The sequence below is a fragment of the Convolutriloba macropyga genome, chromosome 12, assembly GCF_964194025.1.
Source record: "Convolutriloba macropyga chromosome 12, txConMacr16.3, whole genome shotgun sequence".
Classification (NCBI taxonomy): Eukaryota; Metazoa; Xenacoelomorpha; order Acoela; family Convolutidae; genus Convolutriloba; species Convolutriloba macropyga.
Genome location: NC_134479.1, coordinates 25,261,200 through 25,283,427, shown reverse-complemented (window position 1 = coordinate 25,283,427; position 22,228 = coordinate 25,261,200). Strand labels below are relative to the sequence as shown.

Genomic DNA, 22,228 nt, shown 5'->3' with positions numbered 1-22,228 from the left:
TCAAAATCCTTTTCTGCTTAGTACCTTTTGTTTTCACAACTGTTTTGCCTGCTCAAACTTCGATGGATCAACAGACAGTGAAGCTGCTGACCTGCACAGGAAAGGCACAGGACTTTCCAATCTGGAGCACAAGATTTGTCGCAATGATGCAGACAAAGGGACTCTACAAATCACTACTGGGGACAGAGGAGCAACCCAATGAGTTTGCGCCACTGGCTAATGGGGCAACCAATGATGAGAAGAAGAACCACAAGGTGCTGAAGGATGCATATGAGAAGGAAGTTGCAGACATCAAGGAGAAACGGAACAATGTGTGGTGCCATCTGGCACTGACTCTAGATGCAACAACCCTCATGCTGATGAGACATGACTGTGTGGGAGCTGATGGCATTGGAGATGGAGCAAAGGCTTGGAAGCTTTTGCAAGAGAGATTTCAGAGCGTGGAGACGCCGACAGTGGTGACTTTAGTGGCACAGCTTGCTCGACTGCAGCTCGAGGATTCTGAGGATTTGGACAGCTTCTTCATCAGAGGACAGGAGTTGCTCACAAGGCTACAAGAAGCAGGGGAAGCAGTCTCAGAGACCCTCTTCAGCGCCTTGGTCCTCAATGGTCTGCCAATGAGATATGAAAGTTTTGTTATACAGGAAAGCTTCAACCCGGCAACGAACTTCACAGAGTTGAGGAAAAGGCTGCAGAACTTTCATGAGAGCACGGTGCAGAGACACAAGGGACAAACTGGTTCAAGGGCACTGGCAGTGAAGCGTGACTTCAAGAAGGGACCCAAGAAAGGAAACTGTTTTTTGTGTGGGATCCCTGGACACTTTGCCAAGGACTGCAGGAAAAAGGAGACAGCACAATGCAGCAAGTGTGGTGAGAAGGGTCACCTAGACAGGGGATGCAAGAGACAAAGAGATGGAGGCAAACATGAGTCAGTGGCAATGGGTCCAGCATTGGCTACACCAGACGAGAAATGCTGGGCAGCTCTTACCCAGTGGAAGACAGCAGGCATGCTAGTGGACAGTGGTTGTACAGATCACATAGTGACGAACATCGATGCGTTTCTGGACTTTGTGCCCATTCAATCAGTGGTCAGAAATCCCAACGGAGAGGCTTCCAGAGTGGTGGGCAGAGGCTGTGTGAGGATCAGCATACCCTCAAACAAAGGGGAATTCCAATGCGAACTCAAAAATGTTCTGTGTGTGCCGGACTATTCTTCAAACCTCCTATCAGTCTCAAGATGCACGGAGTGGGGACATAACTTCACTTTCGAGAGAGGAAACAGCTGCATGAAACTCCAGAAGGGAACTCGGGTAAAACTAACACAAGTAAGAAAATAATTTGTTTTACTTACACTGCAGCGTTCTAGAATTCAAGATGAGTTCCAACAGCGTGAAACTTGACAGTGCAAGGAAGTGGCACAGACGATTGGGTCATTTGAATCAAGCGGATGTGGTCAGGAATGCACCAGAGACAGTGGGGGAACTCGATAATGTATGCAATATGTGTGCATTGGCCAAGATCACAAAGACTCCAGTACCAAGAGTGGCAGAGACCCAAGTAGAAGAGAAGCTGGAGAGGGTGTTCACAGACGTGATGGGACCTTTCAGAGTAGAGTCACTGTCAGGGTTCCGGTTCTGCATTGTGTTTGCAGACCAGTACACGAAGTTTGTGTTTGTGGACTTGCTTAAGGCAAAAAGTGAAGCACTGGCCAGCCTGAAGAAATTTGTTCTCAGTGTTAGGACGCCCAAGAAGCTGAGGCAAGACAATGCGAAGGAGTTTCTCTCAGAGCAGTTCAAGACGTACTGCTTAGATGCAGGCATTCTACAGGAAAAAGCCAAACCAGAGACGCCACAACAGAATGGGTTAGCTGAGAGGTGCAACAGGACACTGCTGGAGATGGCAAGATGTTTGCTCATTGACTCAGGACTTCCCAAGGTGATGTGGGGAGCAGCAATTCTTCACGCAGCAAGAATCAGAAACTTGGTTGTGAGACAAGGAGAAGAAAAATGCCCAGCAGAGCTGATGAGTGGTGTAAAACCTAAGCTTCCAATTAGTAAATTATCTATTTTTGGTTGCACAGTCTTCATGAGGAAGAGGGACATAGAAGTCAGCAAACTTGAACCCAAGGCACTGGAAGGAAAGTTTGTGGGTTACACTGAAGGAGAAAACGGATACCTGGTGTGCATACCCAACACACGCAAGGTGATGGCAGTTCGAGATGTGATCATCAAGGAGTCTGAAGTGGGCTCAATCCCTGACAACAAAGAAACGGCTGACCTACTACATGATGGGTAGGAACTGTGAATCTGGCACCCAGGTGATGGTCATCAAGACGATGACAACAGAGAACGACAGGACACATCTACTGCAATAAAGGAGGAGTGGCATGACGCAGGGAGCGTGAATACTCAAGAAACAACACTGAGACAAGAGGCCTCGGATGTTGGAGAAACAGCACTAGATGAAGAATCTACTGCAACAAGAGGGAGTCACAGAGACTCAGATTCACTGGAAGACAGTGACACAGAAGACTTCTCACAGTTAGAGACACTTGTCTTCAATGAAGATGAACTGGAACACGCGGACAGAGCAGAGCCCAGACGAGGGACCGAGGGACACGAGCAAGGAATGTTCCGCAATTTTTTGGAGAAGTCAGGACCCATCTTGCTGTGACTGAGGGCGATTATGTGGAACCCAAAACAGTCTACGAAGCCAAGCAAAGTGACGATTGGGACCAGTGGCACCGGGCATTGAAGGACGAGGTCAAGGCACTCCAAGACAACGAGACTTGGAACCTAGTGAGACCACCCACAGACAGGGACGTCATACCGGGCAAATGGGTCTACAAAGTGAAATTGGGACCCAGTGGTCAAGTGGACAAATACAAAGCGCGCTATGTGGCGAAAGGCTTCAAACAAGTGGAAGGACTGGACTACTTTGAGACTTTTGCGCCTACCTGTAAGCCGGAGACATTCAGGATTCTACTTCAGCTATCAGCGAAGCAGGGCCATGTGATGCACCAATTTGATGTCAAGACTGCTTTCCTGCACTCACCAATTGAGGAAGAAGTGTATCTGGAACAGCCACAGGAGTTTGTAAAACGCGGATCAGATGGGGAGAAGTTAGTATGTCGACTAAATAAATCAATTTATGGTTTGAAACAGGCTGCTAACAAGTGGTACAAAGAGCTGGCAAACTTCCTACTGAGACAGGGGTTCACCAGAAGCAGGAACGATCACTGCTTGTTTGCAAGATCAGAGGCAGAGGATCACACCTTCATCTTGGTCTGGGTTGACGACATCATAGTAGCATCAAGAAGTATGACAGTGGTCTCTGATGTCAAGAAGGCACTATAAGCAACCTTTCACGTGGAAGACAGAGGGAGACTACACTGGTTTCTGGGTCTAAGAATCAGACGAGAAGAAGGCAAAGTCACAGTCGACCAAGAACGCTACATAGAAACAATGCTTGAGCGGTTTCAAATGGATCAATGCAAACCCTCAAGAACTCCAGCTGATTTGAATTTGAAACTTCAGACTGCACAGAACGGAGACGAAGAAGTGGACCAGAGGATCTACAGAAGCTTGGTTGGATCACTTCTGTATCTGGCCAAACAGACGATGCCAGACATCATGTTCACAGTCAACATTCTGTCCAGACACATGAATCACAGCACCTACCAATCAACACTGGATGTGCGGAAAACGACTTCTGCGATATCTTCAAGGTTCAAAAAGTTTGAAACTTACTTACACAAAAGAGGCTAGTTATGATTTAGTGGGGGAAAGTCATGCAGACTGGTCTGGAGACGTGAACGACAGAAAATCAACAACAGGCTATTACTTCAAGCTCAACGGACGTGGCGCAGCACTCAGCTGGGATGTCAAGAAGCAGGCCACAGTTGCTCTTTCTTCATCAGAAGCAGAATATCAGGGCATGGCAGCAGCAGTTCAGGAAGCACTCTACCTGAAACAACTTTTAGAGGATTTTGGCATCCAACAGAAACGTCCAATAGCAATTGGAGAGGACAACCAAAGTTGTATCAGACTTTGCCAAAACCCAGTCATATACAAGAGGAGGAAACACAAAGTTCCACTTCATTCTTGACAAGACGGAGGATGGGACTATTTCAATTCATTACGTTCCTACAGACAAAATGGCAGCGGACATCTTCACAAAGTCCTTACCCGTTTCCAAAGTGGAAACATTCAGAGCAGTTTTGATGGGAACAGACTCTACGCAATCAGCTAAAGTCTGAGTGGTGGTGTTAGAATATCGATCAAACTATAGTGTTAAACTTAGTGAGAATTAGAAAGAAAATTTGACTTACCAGATTAGAAAGACAAGCAATATGACTTCGATCAAAGAAATTATATAAATGAATCGTCAAGAAATGGTGCTGAGAATCAATATTCGGTTCAAATTGGTGAATCTAGATAACTATTATTAGAGTTAGATTAATTGATGTAAAATCTTCCCAACATGTATTAAATGATGATGATATCTCCGGAAGTGTGAATGAATTCTTAGAAAAGTGCAAATGCATTCCATTTATGGTTCCCTTTGCGACTGATTTGCAGAAGCAAACCATATTGGGTAACCTTTGCGACCCCCACTATAAATCAAGGTGCTAAGATTAGTTTTGTATCTTGACTTTTTCACACTGATAATGGGTATATATACAGTTGATTTTTGAGTCCTTTTTCATCCCCAAATTCAAATCACCATCTTGATCTAATAATCAGATCTCTCCTGTAAATCTCTAAATTCTACTGTAAAAAATCATTTTGTTATTCTCTCATTTTTGAGAAATTAATTCCTTTACTTAGTTAAAAACGCTTTTTATTCCGCTTGCGAAAGTCCATAACCCAACACAAAGAATGGCCGCTTTGCTATTTTTGACGCAGCCTGCTGTTGGGATTCTATCTTTAATCCTGTAAAATATGCAAAGCCAACTTCTGTCTCGGCCGGCAGACCAAAATTAATAGCTGCCCAGTGAAAGTCGTTGGTTTCACCTAGGGTCTCTCATGGATTAGGCCGATCCTTTTGTAGTTGTAGAAATTAGATTTTCAGTTTCACAACAGCTTGCTCACCCTCGTGTCAATTGGCAACAATTTTATCGTTTAAGGACTCTAGCTTAGGCCTGCTGGAGAACTCTTCTCCAACGTTTCTCAATGTCTCGTAACCTACATGTTGACTTGATTTTCCGCAAAGTCAACTATCGCCAATTTTTTTTTGATACTTCAGACTTTTTGCCCATAATGTCAGTTTTCCACTTGAGACTCATTGAATAACAATTATGCTAACTTCTCCTGTACAAATTCTAAATGTAGTCTGCAATTGAACGCATATTGTTTATGTGTAACTCGAATGTCATCTAATAAAAAATTAGGTTTTCCAAAGTTTCGAACGTAACAAGATTTTAGTTCTCAAAGTGTCTTAAAATATCTCTAAAATTTCCACAAAACAAGAAATTCAGATAAATTGGTAAAATAGTGCTGCAACTGATCTGCATCACTCCAATTTGCTTTCAGTTGCACCAACTGTACTGCAGTTTAACCATCTCGGTTCTGAATACAATTTAAAACGGTTTATTTGCATAGCAAACAGTTAAAGAACAATAAACAGAACTAATTCAGTTTGTTTAGTAAAGATGTCGACCATGGCGCCAACAATTTTTTAAAATAAAATGATTTCAGCGACTAAATTGAATAGAAATAATTTTGGCACACGTGTTTTTTAACAACTGATCTCAACTCAAATTTCTTCAGCCTGAAAACTTACAAATTTTCTTCTGAATATCATTCCTTAACGGTCCCTGCGAAAAATAGCCTTATAAATGTCAGCCCTCAAATAGTTCCATTCAATTTATTTCTCAAAAATCTATATGCAAAAGTTAGTCCCGAAACATTGGTTTTCAATCGATTAAATGCAAGCACTAACAATTATTTTCAAATGCAAGCACTTTCATTAAAATTATCATTTTAACGAAAGTTTTGATTCCTTTATTGTCCGTCAATCTGTAATGAAATTTCACCTTAGAAAACAATCAAAGTACCTAAAAAAAATTCTTCACTCAAATATTTTCAGTGGCTTTATATCATAAGAATTTACTTGTTTAGAATGAAACTTTTATGAAATGTAATGAAACGAAAACATGCAGCTAGATAATTTTCAAAAAATCTTTAGAGGAAAATAGTCCCTAAAGAAAAAACTAAATGAAGTGTTTAACCCATGTGGAACAAATTCCTGTACAGAAGCTTTTCGTTCAAAACTATTAAGTCAAATAGTTTTTACGACTTTTTGTCTGGGTAGATCTTTCCCTAAAAACTCATTTTAACTGTTTTTTGAATGAATCTTTGAAGTAAAAACATTACTTTACAGAAGCTATTAAACCCCATAACTTAGCAAAAAATGCACTGCGAACACAAAAAAAATTAATCTAAATGATTTTAAAATAATTTCTATGTCAAATCCAAATCGTTTACAAAGTATATTCAGCCAATTAGTTTCACAAAAATTACTTTGGGGTTCACTTTACTCATCAAAAAAGCAATCAACTGAATTGTTTCAGTAAATTTTCACAGGAAAAAATATTTCGTTACAAAAACTATATAGGCAAGTGATTTCCCAGGAAATACCTGGAAGGCACTTTTCAATAAAAAGGTAAATTGAATTATTTAACAAAAGTTTCTCTCATAAAACCGTTTATACAGAATATATATAGTCTAATGGTTTTGCTAAAATTGATTGGGATAAAATTCTCTTTACAAAAAACATCAACAGAAATAGTTTGCTAGAGTCATCACAGAAAAATGTTGCTTCACAAAAACGATTTAGTCAATTGATTTCGGAAAAACCCTGCAATATCAGATTTTATCATGACGTTTACCTGGAAGATTTAACAAAACTCATAAAACTAATTTTTAAAAAATGTATCCAAACGAGTAGTTTCAAAAAGAGTTTTAAGAATTCTTGTAAAAAATACCTTAACAAAAACTCCATTATCCAATATTTTCGTAAAAAAATACCCTGTGCGCACATTTCCTAACAAAGAGGTAAACTGAATGATAAAACTAAATTTTTCTTACAACATCATTTTTTCAATGTATATTCAGTCGATTAGTTTCTGAAAAATTCCTTTGTTTTTCGCTTTCCTCATCAAAAAAATCTGCTGAAGTTTTCTATTACATTTTTCTCAGGTGAAATATTTTTTTTTTGCAGAAAATAGGCAAATGATTTTACAGAATTACCCTACAAAGACACTTGAGGTAATGAAACGATAAACTGAACAGTTTAACAAAAAAATCATAAAAAATAATTTTCTGTTTAAAAAAAAATAATTTTTAAACAGAAAATGTAGGCACATATGTTTTAATTGAATCATCGTAAAAAACGTTCCGTCACAAAAGCTTTACTTGCAAAAGATTTTTTAAAAAAACCCAGCGCAACCATAGAAAAAGACGTCAATCTGAATGATTTGACCAGCCTTCACATGGTAAAACCACATTTTGCAAAGCAATTTTTGAAAAATTAGTTTCTCAAAGGCTTCTCTAAGGTAATTTTTTTTCGGAACAAAATCAGGTGCATTGTTTTAAAAGACTCGTCATGGAAAAATATTTCTTCACAGCATTTTTATTTTCCAAAAATATCGAAAACTTCCTGCTAAATACAGTACGTAGGAGTAAACAACCCCAACAACAAAATTAAATTAGAATTTTGTCGAACAAAATTCCCTCACAAAAATTAATCAATTGAATTATTTCGGCCAATAAAATTCACAAAATTTGTTCGGACAAATTAATTTCTTTGAAATATCAATTAAATGGTTTCACAAAAATTCCTCAATCCTAATTAACTCTCAATAATAAGAATTCAGTCTAATGATTTAAACTAATTATAGTTAGAAACTCTGCTGTGTAGAATCCATTTTACAGATAAACGCTTTTTATTGAATGAAATTAACCGAACAACTTAACAGCTATTATCCTCGGTATAACAACAAAAAAAGTCAAATAAATTTTTCGTGAAATTAACCAGTGTGAACTATTTCGTTGGAAACGCTTATCAAAACAAAAGTTCAAACTTTTCTTAAGGAAAATTTTTCTACTGTTAAATTTGTTTCAATCAAAAAAAAATTCTAATTGAAATTTTTCGCCAAAACTTCATTAAAAAAATTGATCAAGTTAAAAAGTTGTTTTTCATTTTTCAACAAAAGATCGTCATAGTAAGATAAAAGACGTTGACTTACAAATGTAACCATTCGCATAAAATTAAACTTTTATTCTCTGTGGGAATATTAAGTATTCTGTAAAACAATTCCAATTGATAGTAATTTAGTTTTTGAAATCTTCCGTACTAAAAACACTCCTTATGAAGGTCCTTCAGTCAATTAATTTCAGCCAGCTGTTTTTTTCAAAAATCGTCACGGTATAAATGTTCTTTGGCGAAACTCATTAGTCAACTTTTTCGGTCCAACAATTTTTACGAAAATCTATCTAAGGATACGTTCGTGGCTTTGTACTTTGCCGATTATGTTAACACAATAAAAGTCCCAGGAACAATCCATGGAAAAGTGAGATTAACTGATATCTATAAGAAAATCTTATTTGAAGGAAACATCATTTTACAGGGGCTATTCAGAAAACAAAGTCGGAAATCTTTCTTGGAAAAACTATTTTTTGCCAATACGTATTGATCCAAAAGAACACAACTTATCACTTCAAAAAAAATTCTTGAATAGAATAAACGCGGACCAGAGCAGTTAAATTAATTCAGCCAAACGTTTTGGAAACAAAAAAATTCTGGTGTATATATTTTTCTTAACAATACATCAACTAACTTTTGCAAAAAGCCTCTTGGCCGAAACTTTCCTTAACATAGACTATAGAAAAATTGCTGGAATTTTACATAGCAAAAATCTTCTTTTTAGAATTTAATTCAAACCAAAAAATTCACAAAGTTTTTGCTTGATGAAACGTTCCCTAAGAAAAATAAGCTGAACTGCTCTGCAGGAATCCTCCAAGGAAACATATTCCTTCAAAAAAACCATCCATTCAAATCATCTCATAAAAATCTTTTCTAAAAACACGAGTAAAAAATATTGCCTGAAAACTGGCAATAAGTTTCCTTGGAAATCTTTCCACCAACAAAAGATCTTCAATCAAAATTTGAACCTGTTAGATTTGCATTTCATTTCAAAAACAGTTTTGTCCAACCAAGAATTCAACCAAGATATCCAACTAAAAAATGTCTATTAACTCCATTATTAAGTTCACTCCCTTTTTCTGCTAAAAATTACGTTATAAAGAAAGTCACTCATATTATTGCAGTTTATTAAATAATTTAAAAAATGCGTCCTGTGAAAAAAAGTTCCTTTTGAAAATATTACTAAGTATCACTTATTGTTGCAGCCCATGAATATTGATTTAGTCCCTTTGGCAGCAGAGTTCTTCATTAATTTTTCTTATCTTGAGTTTTTTCAGGCAAACTTATATCAGAATAAATTACAAAAACCCCATTAGTAAAAATTTACAAAAGATGAAAAATGAATGCTTTATTTTTACAAAAATCTTTAGAATATTTTACCAATAATTAAATATCAGCGTTTCAGACAAACAATTTTTTTAGTCAAACATTTTTCTATTCAGTCAAACATTTTCAGGCAAATATCTTCACAGAAATTCATCCGTGGAAAAATCTCGTGACAAAAAGAAAATATACCTGAATAATTTAACTCTGAAATTATTTAGAAAAACATTCTGCGTAATTTCACAGAAGATTAGCTGGAAAACTGAAATTGTTCTTTCAAAAATATAGTCACTGGAAAAATTGTATTCCATTTTTCCTCCCAAAATATAACCTGGAAAATTTAATCTATAAAATAACAAATCAGCCGAATTGTGCCAGAGATTAGCTGAATAGTGTCAGTTTGTTCTGGTTGAAGATTCCTAAGCAAAAAGTATTCTGTCAAACTATTTTGGTAAACTCATTTGCACATATCAATGGGTAAGAACCGTTTTTGCAATAGGTATTCAGTCAAATATTTCCAACCGAGCGGTTTCTCAATTTTTCCTATGGATAAAATCCTTAAAAGAAAACCAGCTGAACAATTTTGCAAAGACTCCTCTGTGAGTATCATTATTCAACTGTTTTAGCTTATTAATTTTTTTTTGAAAACGCTATCTGCTAACATTTTTTTACAAGATGTTCTGTAAGCTATCGTCTTGTTCACGCTTGAGACATTTAATTAGGAAGCAGAATTGGCGCGCTTGAGACAGATAGCAGAAATAGAGAGCAGCAGCGATGACGAAGGATGCATCATTTTTTGACAGAGGACAAAATATCCGGAGCACAAATGACCCAAAGAAGACTTCGGAATTGTGTTTATGTGGACAGTTGATAACGGTTCGTGATATATTAAGAAGTGCGGTGCTCTCTTATGACAAGTAAATTGATAGAAGTGTAACAAGCGACTACTGGTACCGACTTTTCGAATTATTTCAACCACTTTTAATCTGCTTTCAACTTTTGTGTTTCAATATTTTGTTAAAGTTGACTGCTCTGATCGGAATTCTAAATGATCTTTTTGAAAAATAATCAAAATTTGCGGTAAATTTAATGGATTCTTCGTACATATAATGAAGCCATAAATGATTTCTTAGTAATCGCAAAAGATCATTAAAAAATTACAGAGAATTTGAAAATTGTCAGAACACTTTTTGTGAAACTGAGAACAAAAGTCAAAACTTAAGCAGTCAATTTTACGTAGAATTTCGCGTGCAAGAAACGGCATTATAATTTTTAATCTAATTGGGCAGTTCAGAATGCTTTTGTCTAAAACATTAATTTTTTTTTAAAAAAAAGTAAGGAATTTAAAATATGGAAAAAAATTTCAGTTTTATAATCTATCAATCATAAGTACTTTTAAATGTAAGCTCCGTTTAGTTTCTAAATCTATATGCAAAATTGTGTTGTATACTGATATAGCCAGATAGCCAAAAGCAAAGACTAAAGACAAAAATATAATCCGTCTCCATCAATCAGAACACTGCAGTTTGCCTTTACTGTTTAATACGGTGGACATTGGTTTTCTTTTGGAGCACAACGAAACCTTTCATTAATGAGGGAGCGGCAACGGCACAATTTTTTAAAATAAGAAAACTACATAACGTGGCAAGTGTTGGATTTTTCGTGTAAATTTACTTATTTCATCACTTTTTTCATTAACCTGTTTTAAGAATAGGGTTATAACATTGTGTGGAAATATGGGGCAGTGAGCGGGGTCTCATCAAATTTGTTTTAAGCTTGGATCTATCCAGCACAATTTTCACCGTGCCTGTTTTATTAAGTTTTCGGTTAATACGCTTACAATCATGGAGATGAGATACATCCCTCGGCAAGTACTAGTGACCAAACTCTTGTTTTTTTTTCAATCATTCATATCAACAACTTTGGTAGCTAATTTTAATCGTTCACAAAAGTTAGGCAAAAAAGGCAAGGGGAAATAAAATGACCAAAATTTGTCACTCGTTTCCACAAAATGCCCATTAAAAACAATTTAGACATTTACCAGGAATTGCATACATCGTTCTTACTTGTCATACAATGATCACATATGGTGTTCCTATTAATCATGAAAATATTAATAGGAAATCATGAAAACTTTTGTATGCCTTATCTGTCACCATATAAATGTTCTTTATATGTTTACCAAAAGTATTTATCCCGGGAATGTATTTCGTTACCAGTAGACACTTGTTATATTGATCTAAAACACCTTTGATGAGTTCCATATGTCATCTGATGTATTTGGTCTTTGACACAAAGCTATACTGTTGCTGAATCAATGAAGAACTATTTTTGATGCTAATCTTTTGTAAACATCAATTGTAATTCTCACAACCTGAATTAATGTCTTCCAATAATTTTGTTTCGGGTTTGATAGGTCATTCAAGTATAAATTTTGTCGATTTAGGAGAATCTATTTGCCCAGAATACATGTTGTCAGGTAGTCAATTACAGGAGTTTTTGGTTAGTGATAGTTAGTGGAAGTCATAATTAGTGTGGTTGGCAACTGAATTGATTGCCCATATAGTCATATAAAACTGTAAAATAGTTTTTAGAGTTCATAAGTTTAACATCAATTTCAGCGATTCTATTGTGCTTTTTATTCTTTTCATTGACAGCGTATCAACAACTAAAATTTCTCTTCTAGTGTCCAATTTCCACGTGCCAGCTCATGACAGGAAAATGTCACTCCATAATCTTAACGTTATCAACAACTGTACTTCCTGCAAATCCGCGTAGATATACGCAAATATTTTAAACTTACTTTTTGAAATATTTCAATAGGAAAAAATAAAAAGTCCTTGAGTAATATGTAAACACATGCAAAAATGACTTTCATGAGATTTCAATCTCATTTTTTTTTACTTCTAGGATGTAAATGCACTTCAGTGTAACTCAGATAATAAGTTTTAAATAACTTTGCGAAAATGGAGAAAAAAGAAGATTATATTTAGTGAACAAAATGTTTATACAAAACTATAAAAAGTTAAGACGGTAATAATTTGCAAACTCTAAGCACTGCAACTGAAAAAAACTTCAAATTTTCAGAAAACCTGCAAAGAAAGTAATTTCATCTTTTTGAGGAAACTCAAAACAAAATATAGGAATCTACCTGACGAAATGTAAATATTTGTTTCATTGGGACCGGAATTAAACCATTACCTGAACTGGATCCTGCATCAATCTATTTTCAACCGTTTTTTTTTCTGCAATAACAATAAGAAAAATGAAACTTTACATGAAATGAATTGTTGACCTCTCACATCTTATTCAGAAACTTATGGCAACATTTTTTATCAAAATTTCACTAATCGAAAAGGTAGTATTTTGTAAGAGTTTGCCCTGTGAATTAGTGAACAACAAAAGTATGCAATAAGCAATGATGCTAATTAATTTATCAGATTAATTAATTAATTAATTAATTTATTAATTAGTAAGATTTAATTCAGAAGTTTTGCATCTTATTGAACTGGCGAGATTTTCAAAATGGTTAAACAAGTTGTTCTGGTTTACCAAATTACTTTGGTTAATTTTAACATGCATTGTAAATCACAAAGCAAAAATTTCTATGGACTAGAGGTTTTTGAAATAGGTGCTATCATTTTTATTCATCAGTCCTATTTTCTTCAGTTTTTTCTAGAAAACTATCTATAGGTGATTAAAACATGTGATTTTTTTGCGACTGAAAACTGTGTGTGTTGTCGATATATAATGTGCACAAAACGTGTATATAATTTTTGATTTCAGCAGGGTGCCTAAACAACAAAAAACCACCGCAGATATATTAACTGATCTTAAAAAAATAGAACCAACCTCATTGTGTTGATTTTACTCTTGACCTCCTTGCAAACTATCCTAGTTGAAATTCGCTTTCAAGTCATCGGTAAACTTCATTAATACTCAGTTTCAAATCACTTGCGCCCTCGGATATTTCAGCTTCTGATTTCAGCTTCTCCTCTTTGTAGGTGTTAAAAAAGGATATGTACAAACGCGCGCGCACTCTCGGACAATTAAAAAAGACGTACACAACCAAGCTAGCCCGCACACAATCACACACACACACAATTATACACACACGCGCTCACACACACATGCACGCACACACACACACCCACATACATATGCACAAACACAAATAACACACACATGCACCAACAGAGACATGCACACGCCCTCTCGCACACACGCAACACGCGCACACACAAACACACATACACACACACACAGGCACGCACACATCCAAACACAAACTTATAATCTACATTTCATTTCAAACGAAGATTTCTCAAAATTTCCATGTAAGCAGACACTAGTTGGACAGGGTTTTACAGCCTAGTTACTTTTACAGCCTTAAAGTATTTAAAGTAAGGCTACTAGTTTCTGTGCGCGAAGTAGACTTACTTAGTTATCTTGGACTACCCGACTCTTTAGAACACTGAAGATATACTTCAACTATAACGGTGTGCAGTATAATTATAATCGGAGTCAAAATATGGAATATACACAAAATTTAGCTACCTCTTCTACTAGACTGACTAGAACGAAGCGTGCAAGCACTATATGTAAGAGAAAAGAGTCTTTTCATATTCTGGTTGGCTGATCATCCAGTATTTCATCTGCTGCATCCATACGGGGTCAAAAGTTTTTTGTCTGAATTTGTAGAATTTAGCTAAAAAACTCGGGAAGTGTCATCCTCATCGAGTCTGTGACTTGTGTCATCGTCTGAGGTCCTTGTTTAGAGAAAAATGTGACTAGATTCGTCAGTAAGTGTTCCCTATCCTGGCGGTTGCAAAACCATTAGGAGTGCCAGTTACAGGGTTGTATGTAGTCTCTGTCGGTGGTACAAAGAGATTTTCCGTTTTAGTAAAACTTGGTTGCGATCGGATTTACCATCTTACCTTATGGTAACAATCCATCAATAGCCAATGTGGGCTATTAAACATTTTAACTGTTTTAAGAAAAATTCCTCCTGAATAATTTTTGACCAGCGAAAAGATGAAAAACAAAATGTTTCTAATTTTCAATTTGTGAAAAAAAGGAGTTTTGAAATAAGAAAAAGAAAATGAAAAAACTAGAAAAGCACAAAGAACAAAAATTAAGGTTGTGTGAGTTTTTGCAAGAGCCGTGCCATTTTTTGGGACAGTGGTTTGTGTGTGGGCTGTGCCCATCAGAGGCGTTTGAATTCAAAAACAATGTTCCTCATTGTCAATATCCCATAAAAATTTAGAGAACTCTGTATCACATGCCAAACAAGTAGCGATATCTTGTGGACAAAGCTCTGCATTGCAATGATACTGCAATGCACGAAAATCAGTCAAAATTTCTTTTTCCTCCTGGTTTGGTGCTAATGTGTTGGGTATCCAATCCATGTAGAGAATCTTTTGGCTGTACACACAAATATTTCATGGCTGTTTTTTCTACGCATTCGATTGGTATCAAGAACAGTCAGTGTCTCCTACCGTATAGGGGAAAAAGAAGTAATAATTTTTGATGGCGTCAAATTTCCCAATGTTACCTCGCAATACCTAGGGTTGATAAAATAGCAGTAGTTTAGGTAATACGGAGACGTGTTATTCGTATTAACTTATTGAAGTCTCGAGCTGACGTGTATGACAAAGTTCGTGTTCTGAAAGTAGTGCTGCATAAAAAAAGTTGTGGATCGTGTGAAACACTTTGTGCAATTTACCTTATGTGATTGCTTGTTGAGATCCATTTATGTGGGAACTGAGATTTAAGAAACTAAATTGTAAAAAAGCGCCTTGCTTTTTATAAACACGATAGGGAGTTCTGTCTTTCTTGAATATGGTATTCAAGTAGTCGCTTTGGCGATCTGCCAGGGTAAATTAATGATTTGACGGGTGCCAAAATCTTTTAATATATCGAGGATTTATTGAAAATTAGGCGCAATCAAGGGTGAGTTTTTATGTTACGTCCTTCTTCGACATGCTCGTTATCCAGTTGGCTTATGGCGCAGGTTGTACTGGAAGTAGGTTTGAGTAGATGTTCTAGTAGAGTAGAGAGGAGGTTATTTCATTGGGGAATATGCACGACATGTTCCCTGTTTATCCCCAGAAGATTGGTGATGTGGTGGTCTCTTGTCACTGGTGGTCGCAAGCTGAGCCCTGGTGATCTGTGGATGGTGCTTTGTGTCAATACGAAAGAATTGAATTGGGATTAGACGGGTCTTGTCAGCGCTTCTGGATGGACTGTACGTCAGGCCAGGACCCAGGACGCTGCAGTCGACTGTGGTGACCCAACAGGGTACATACGGACAGGGTATGTCTCTTTTTTGATCAAGTGGGGAGTATGCAGAGTGAGGGGTCAGTGCATGGGTATTTGTAGGTGGCAGTCGGTCTCTCATAGGGAGGAGACTGGAGGCTAATTGATTGTGGCCTTTGAGCTGGTAGTGGAGGGCTATCGTATCTTGGTGTGTATTGAATTGTTGTCAATGTCTGTGATGTCTTTGTTCACGGAAGCAGGTAGACTAGTCGTTTTGACCTGGGCAGTGTCATACGTACGCGCCCAGAGTAGACACCAAACTGCACCACTGTCTCTGGTGTTGAGAGTTGCATTGTCCCGAGACAGCGCTTGCATTGCTGGCTCCTGACCTTCTAACAGTAGCTCTTGAGTCCAGTTAACTGTTTGTAGCAGTTGGATTGGGGAGTTTTTGTCACTTCCGACAAAAAGTGGCAGTTCTCCGGCGCCTGAGGAAGAAAAGAGAGTAGCTAGTTGGTGAAAACAGTTGGTTCAGCCATGAATAGGCGGCGGCAGCCACAGGTTGAGGCCGTGGAGCCGCTGGCACCATTGTGAAAAATTCAGGCGATTGCATCTCAAACACTGGTTTGGGCATTAGAGGAGCCAGCACCAAGTGTGTGAGATGTGAATGGAGGATATCGTTGATATCCAACATGATGAGGTCGTACTTAGTTTGTTCGACGTTGGAAAGGATTGGTGATTCCTCAGCATGGGTGGGTGATAGTTTGTTTCCATCCGTGGTGACACTAAAACAAAAATGGTGTTATTATCTGGTACATGATAAATTAAGAATAAGTTTTACAGGAATTTTTTGGTAATCAGGATCAACCTCGAAAAAATATATCTCCTTATAATAAAATAGTGTGGGTATCTTTTCGCCACTTGAGGTGAAAAGATTCACGGTGTAGGGATTTAAAATCATGTTTAGGCTGTCTTTCTATTGGAAGTTCATAGCAATCAAAGATTGATGTCGACAGAGTTGGTGCTCTTTGTTTATTCGTGTTATTATGTACGGATGATAAGAGTCTGCTATTGAAATTTTCAAATTTTTATGTAATAATTTTAATTCGTTTTGAGAGTTTGTGGAAGCGCTAACAAAAGATTGTCTTCTTTTTCTCCTTTTTTGGAGATGTTGGGTCGAAATTTTTTGAGTCAGTTTGTAATACGTGAAAAACCTTTTGGCAAAATATCCCAAAAATCCTGATGTTGTTATCGTGGCTAATGTGATATTAGGTTAAAAAACTTTTGGAATAGGTAATGATGTGAGGTGATAAATCATTCAATCAAACAGGGCGAGGTTCTCTTCCATTCATGTACCTGATTATCGGAGTGGCAAGACTATGCATTTACAGAAGCAAGAACTCTCATCACGTATTTGATCTCCTCACAACGGCAGAACTCGGGACACTAATGGAAAATGCTTTCATTAATAAACGGAAGACGAATTTCAATCGTTATATCATCCTGAATGCAAAAGAAACGAAAAGATTGCACAAAAAGTTTCGATCTGGGCAATGAAGAAGATGCAATCGTGCAATCGTTACAGATCAATTCGTTTCAAACAAAATGGTTAAGGAAGTCCAGCGGGAATGAAAGCAACAATTTTATTTTGAGTCAAGCATTCATTTTTAGCCATCAGAAATAAAGTTGATGATCGAAATGAGCTTCAAATGACTGATGGTGACTGCAGTTTTAATTCGTCCCAAACAAACGTCGTTTCGTTCTAAGGAGAAACCCACAGCGTGAATCAGGCAGAAATGTATACGTACTCTTCTGTAATAGGAAAACAACTTTCATAACGTAGGAATTAACTCTGGCTTGACATGGTTTTCAATCCTCAAAGAACAATGAAGAGTGCTTTGAAAGTGGAAAACATATTGCTTTCTTCATTTTGGAACACTTGAAAAGTGTTTCATACAGTAGCTCGTTACCATCGCTGTAAATGTTTGTTAATGTGAAAACTTTAAAGCGATGATTCGAGGAATCTAAAACGTATCTGATATACCAAAAACTGAAAAGTCTGGCAGTCCACTCATCAAGTTCGACAAGTACAAGAGTGCCCTTTACGTAAGCTATTATACCGAAACTTTTCCCAAACGTTTTCAATCTCATTGGGGCGGTTAGTTTCCAGAGTTTTTATTTGGAGACCACAGGGCAACAGAAAAGCGCCGTGTATACTTCTGAAAACAATTTCGTGACAGGGAAATTCCACCGCTTCTGAGAGATGGTATTCGCGATGCGAATCGCTATGACAACTTAGATTGATAAATCGCAGAGCGATTCACCAGCTAGTTCTCTTCATTTAGTCTACATGATTGCTTGGCAAAGAGAAATTTTCCAACTATGCTCGAGTAAGCAAAGTTGAGAGATTGAATTAAATCCCAAAAAATGCCGGTGTGCTAGAAAAGTTTGAACACACGATATATTTGAGGGGCAATTATAAACAATCATGTCTGTTCAGAAAATCACACAGGTTGCATTTTGCAATGAAAAGGTGAATGAATAATATATAATTTGTACATCAGGGTCGTTCAACAATATCGTAATTTGGTGATACATATGTCTGTGGGGTGCATGTAAAAACTGGAGAAATGTCACCAATCACAAATAAAGACGCAGGATAGGCTGAATTTTGCACCGCTGCTTCCTCTATCGCTTCCACTATCTTCGTTTTGCGGGTCGCTTTCTGTTCTTCCTTCATAATCTATCTTTCTTTGTCACGAGTGTGGCTGAGAATATGACGTTCCTTGAAATATAAGTGGTTTGGTTTGAACAGGTGTTTATTCGCCACGTAAGATTATGTAATAGACGGCGATTGTCCAAATCCCTTAGTCTGTTCTGAGGGCACTTTGATTTTGGGTAATTTTCTTTTCGGTTTCTGTGGCGAAACTGGATTCGTATTATTGTAGGCTGGGCATGCTTTTGAAATTGATTGGTAGGGTGGTAATTGCAAAGCAGTTGCTCGAAATTTGGGTGCCATAGTTGAGAGTCAAACACGCAGTGCGTGGGACATTTTGTAATGGACAGAGGAGATGCAGCTTGTATCGTCTGCTGCCCGACGATGTTTCACTGTCGTTGATTCTTCAAGTTTTTGCCTCACGTCTTTTCTTTGCTTGAAGGTCTTGTCCTCTGTAGCTTGTCGGAGGCCGTTCGATATTTTGCCAATGATCCCAGGCCGAGGTTTTTACCCAAAAATACCGAAGAAATCGACTGTAAAAAGTGTAAAAATAAAACTTTCCCCCCTATTTCTCTTTACACTCAAATTCGACTCATTCATTTTCACTCTTCCACCCCTAATTAACGGGAGAGATAGGGAGAATTTTTTAAAATTTTTACACTATTTACGCTCTTTTCCCCCGTTCACAACGCCGGAATTAAAGTGGAATTATTTCTTTTTACACTATTTACACTCTTTTCCCCGTAAAATATATCGGAATAAAGGTTGAATTATTTCAATTTACACCTCTTCCACGTAAGCCAGAATAAAGGTGGAATTATTTTATTTTCACACTCTTAAATGCACCAACCATGAAAGAAGCTCCATAATGACGTTGAGGATGAAGAGCAGCAAAGTTTATCAAGGAATTTCCCTACCAATGTTGAGAAAAAAGTGAAAAAAAAGTAGATTATAGCAAGAATTCAAAAACCTAGGTTGGGGGTCGATATTTTGCTCGATCATATAAAAAAATGATATAAAAAATTTTGATATTTGCTCAATTTTGTCTCCTTTGAACACTTTCCAGTTTCACTTGCACCGAACAAATTTTTTTGAAACTTGATTTGCATAATTGTAGGCTGGGTATGCTTCTGAAGTTGATTGGTTGTATGGTAACTGCACAGTGGTTGCTCGAAATTTGGGTGCCATAGTTGAGAGTCAAACACGCAGTGCTTGGGACATTTTGTAATGGACAGAGGAGATGCAGCTTGTATGGTCTGCTGCTCGACGATGTTTCACTGTCGTTGACTCTTCAAGTTTTTGCCTCACGTCTTTTCTTTGCTTGAAGGTCTTGTCCTCTGTAGCTTGTCGGAGGCCGTTCGATATTCTGCCAATGATCCCAGGCCGAGGTTTTTACCCAAAAATACCAAAGAAATCGACTGTAAAAAGTGTAAAAATAAAACATTACACCCTATTTCTCTTTACACTCAAATTCCACTCATTCATTTACACACTTCCACCCCTAATAAAACGTATCTGATATACCAAAAACTGAAAAGTCTGGCAGTCCACTCATCAAGTTCGACAAGTACAAGAGTGCCCTTTACGCAAGCTATTATACCGAAACTTTTCCCAAACGTTTTCAATCTCATTGGGGCGGTTAGTTTCCAGAGTTTTTATTTGGAGACCACAGGGCAACAGAAAAGCGCCGTGTATACTTCTGAAAACAATTTCGTGACAGGGAAATTCCACCGCTTCTGAGAGATGGTATTCGCGATGCGAATCGCTATGACAACTTAGATTGATAAATCGCAGAGCGATTCACCAGCTAGTTCTCTTCATTTAGTCTACATGATTGCTTGGCAAAGAGAAATTTTCCAACTATGCTCGAGTAAGCAAAGTTGAGAGATTGAATTAAATCCCAAAAAATGCCGGTGTGCTAGAAAAGTTTGAACACACGATATATTTGAGGGGCAATTATAAACAATCATGTCTGTTCAGAAAATCACACAGGTTGCATTTTGCAATGAAAAGGTGAATGAATAATATATAATTTGTACATCAGGGTCGTTCAACAATATCGTAATTTGGTGATACATATGTCTGTGGGGTGCATGTAAAAACTGGAGAAATGTCACCAATCACAAATAAAGACGCAGGATAGGCTGAATTTTGCACCGCTGCTTCCTCTATCGCTTCCACTATCTTCGTTTTGCGGGTCGCTTTCTGTTCTTCCTTCATAATCTATCTTTCTTTGTCACGAGTGTGGCTGAGAATATGACGTTCCTTGAAATATAAGTGGTTTGGTTTGAACAGGTGTTTATTCGCCACGTAAGATTATGTAATAGACGGCGATTGTCCAAATCCCTTAGTCTGTTCTGAGGGCACTTTGATTTTGGGTAATTTTCTTTTCGGTTTCTGTGGCGAAACTGGATTCGTATTATTGTAGGCTGGGCATGCTTTTGAAATTGATTGGTAGGGTGGTAGTTGCAAAGCAGTTGCTCGAAATTTGGGTGCCATAGTTGAGAGTCAAACACGCAGTGCTTGGGACATTTTGTAATGGACAGAGGAGATGCAGCTTGTATGGTCTGCTGCTCGACGATGTTTCACTGTCGTTGACTCTTCAAGTTTTTGCCTCACGTCTTTTCTTTGCTTGAAGGTCTTGTCCTCTGTAGCTTGTCGGAGGCTGTTCGATATTCTGCCAATGATCCCAGGCCGAGGTTTTTACCCAAAAATACCAAAGAAATCGACTGTAAAAAGTGTAAAAATAAAACATTACACCCTATTTCTCTTTACACTCAAATTCCACTCATTCATTTACACAGTTCCACCCCTAATGAAGCGGAGAGATAGGGAGAATTTCTTAAAATTTTTGCACTCTTTACGCTCTTTTCCCCCGTTCACAACGCCGGAATTAAAGTGGAATTATTTTATTTTTTACACTATTTACACTCTATTCCCCGTAAAATATATCGGAATAAAGGTTGAATTATTTCAATTTTACACTTCTTCCACGTAAGCCAGAATAAAATTGGAATTATTTTATTTTTACACTTCTAAATGCGCCGGTCTAGAAACAAGCTCCAAAATGACGATGAGGATGAAGAGCAGCAGAACTTATCAAAAAAATTCCCTGTCAATGTTGAGAAAAAAGTGCAAAAAAGTAGATTATAGCAAGAAATCGAAAACCTAGATTGGTAGGTCGATTTTTTGCTCAATAATATCAAAAAATAATATAGAAATAAAAATTTCTGATACTTGCTCATTTTTGTCTCCTTTGAACACTTTCCAGTTTCAATTGCACCGAAATAATTCTTTATAACTTGATTAGCCTTATTGTAGGCTGGGCATGCTTCTCAAGTTGATTGGTAGGATGGTAACTGCAAAGCGCTTACTCGAAATTTGGGCGCCATAGTTGAGAGTCAAACACGCAGTGCGTGGGACATTTTGTAATGTACAGAGGAGATGCAGCTTGTATCATCTGCTGCCCGACGATGTTTCACTGCCGTTGACTCTTCAAGTTTTCGCCTCACGTCTTTTCTTTGCTTGAAGATCTTGTCCTCTGTAGTTTTTCGGAGGCCGTTCGATATTCTGCCAATGATCCTAGGCCGAGGTTTTTACCCAAAAATACCGAAGAGAAAATTGTAAAGAGTGTAGAAATAAAAAATTCCCCCTATTTATCTGCTTAATTAAGAGTGGAAGAGTTGGTTTAAACTAGTGGAATTTTAAAAAATAAGGGAAGAAATA

The 22,228-nt window shown here is 37.3% G+C and overlaps 1 protein-coding gene across 1 annotated transcript in view; it reads left to right on the top strand.

The window, feature by feature from the left end:
- The window catches only part of LOC142350804 (uncharacterized), a 46,097-nt gene extending 35,593 nt beyond the window's left edge, over positions 1-10,504 (top strand). The window contains exon 3 of the mRNA XM_075402760.1: positions 10,254-10,504. Coding sequence (XP_075258875.1) covers positions 10,254-10,331 — 78 coding nt within the window. The 3' untranslated portion in view covers positions 10,332-10,504. The remainder of the gene's footprint in view (positions 1-10,253) is intronic.
- Positions 10,505-22,228: the final 11,724 nt, after the last annotated feature.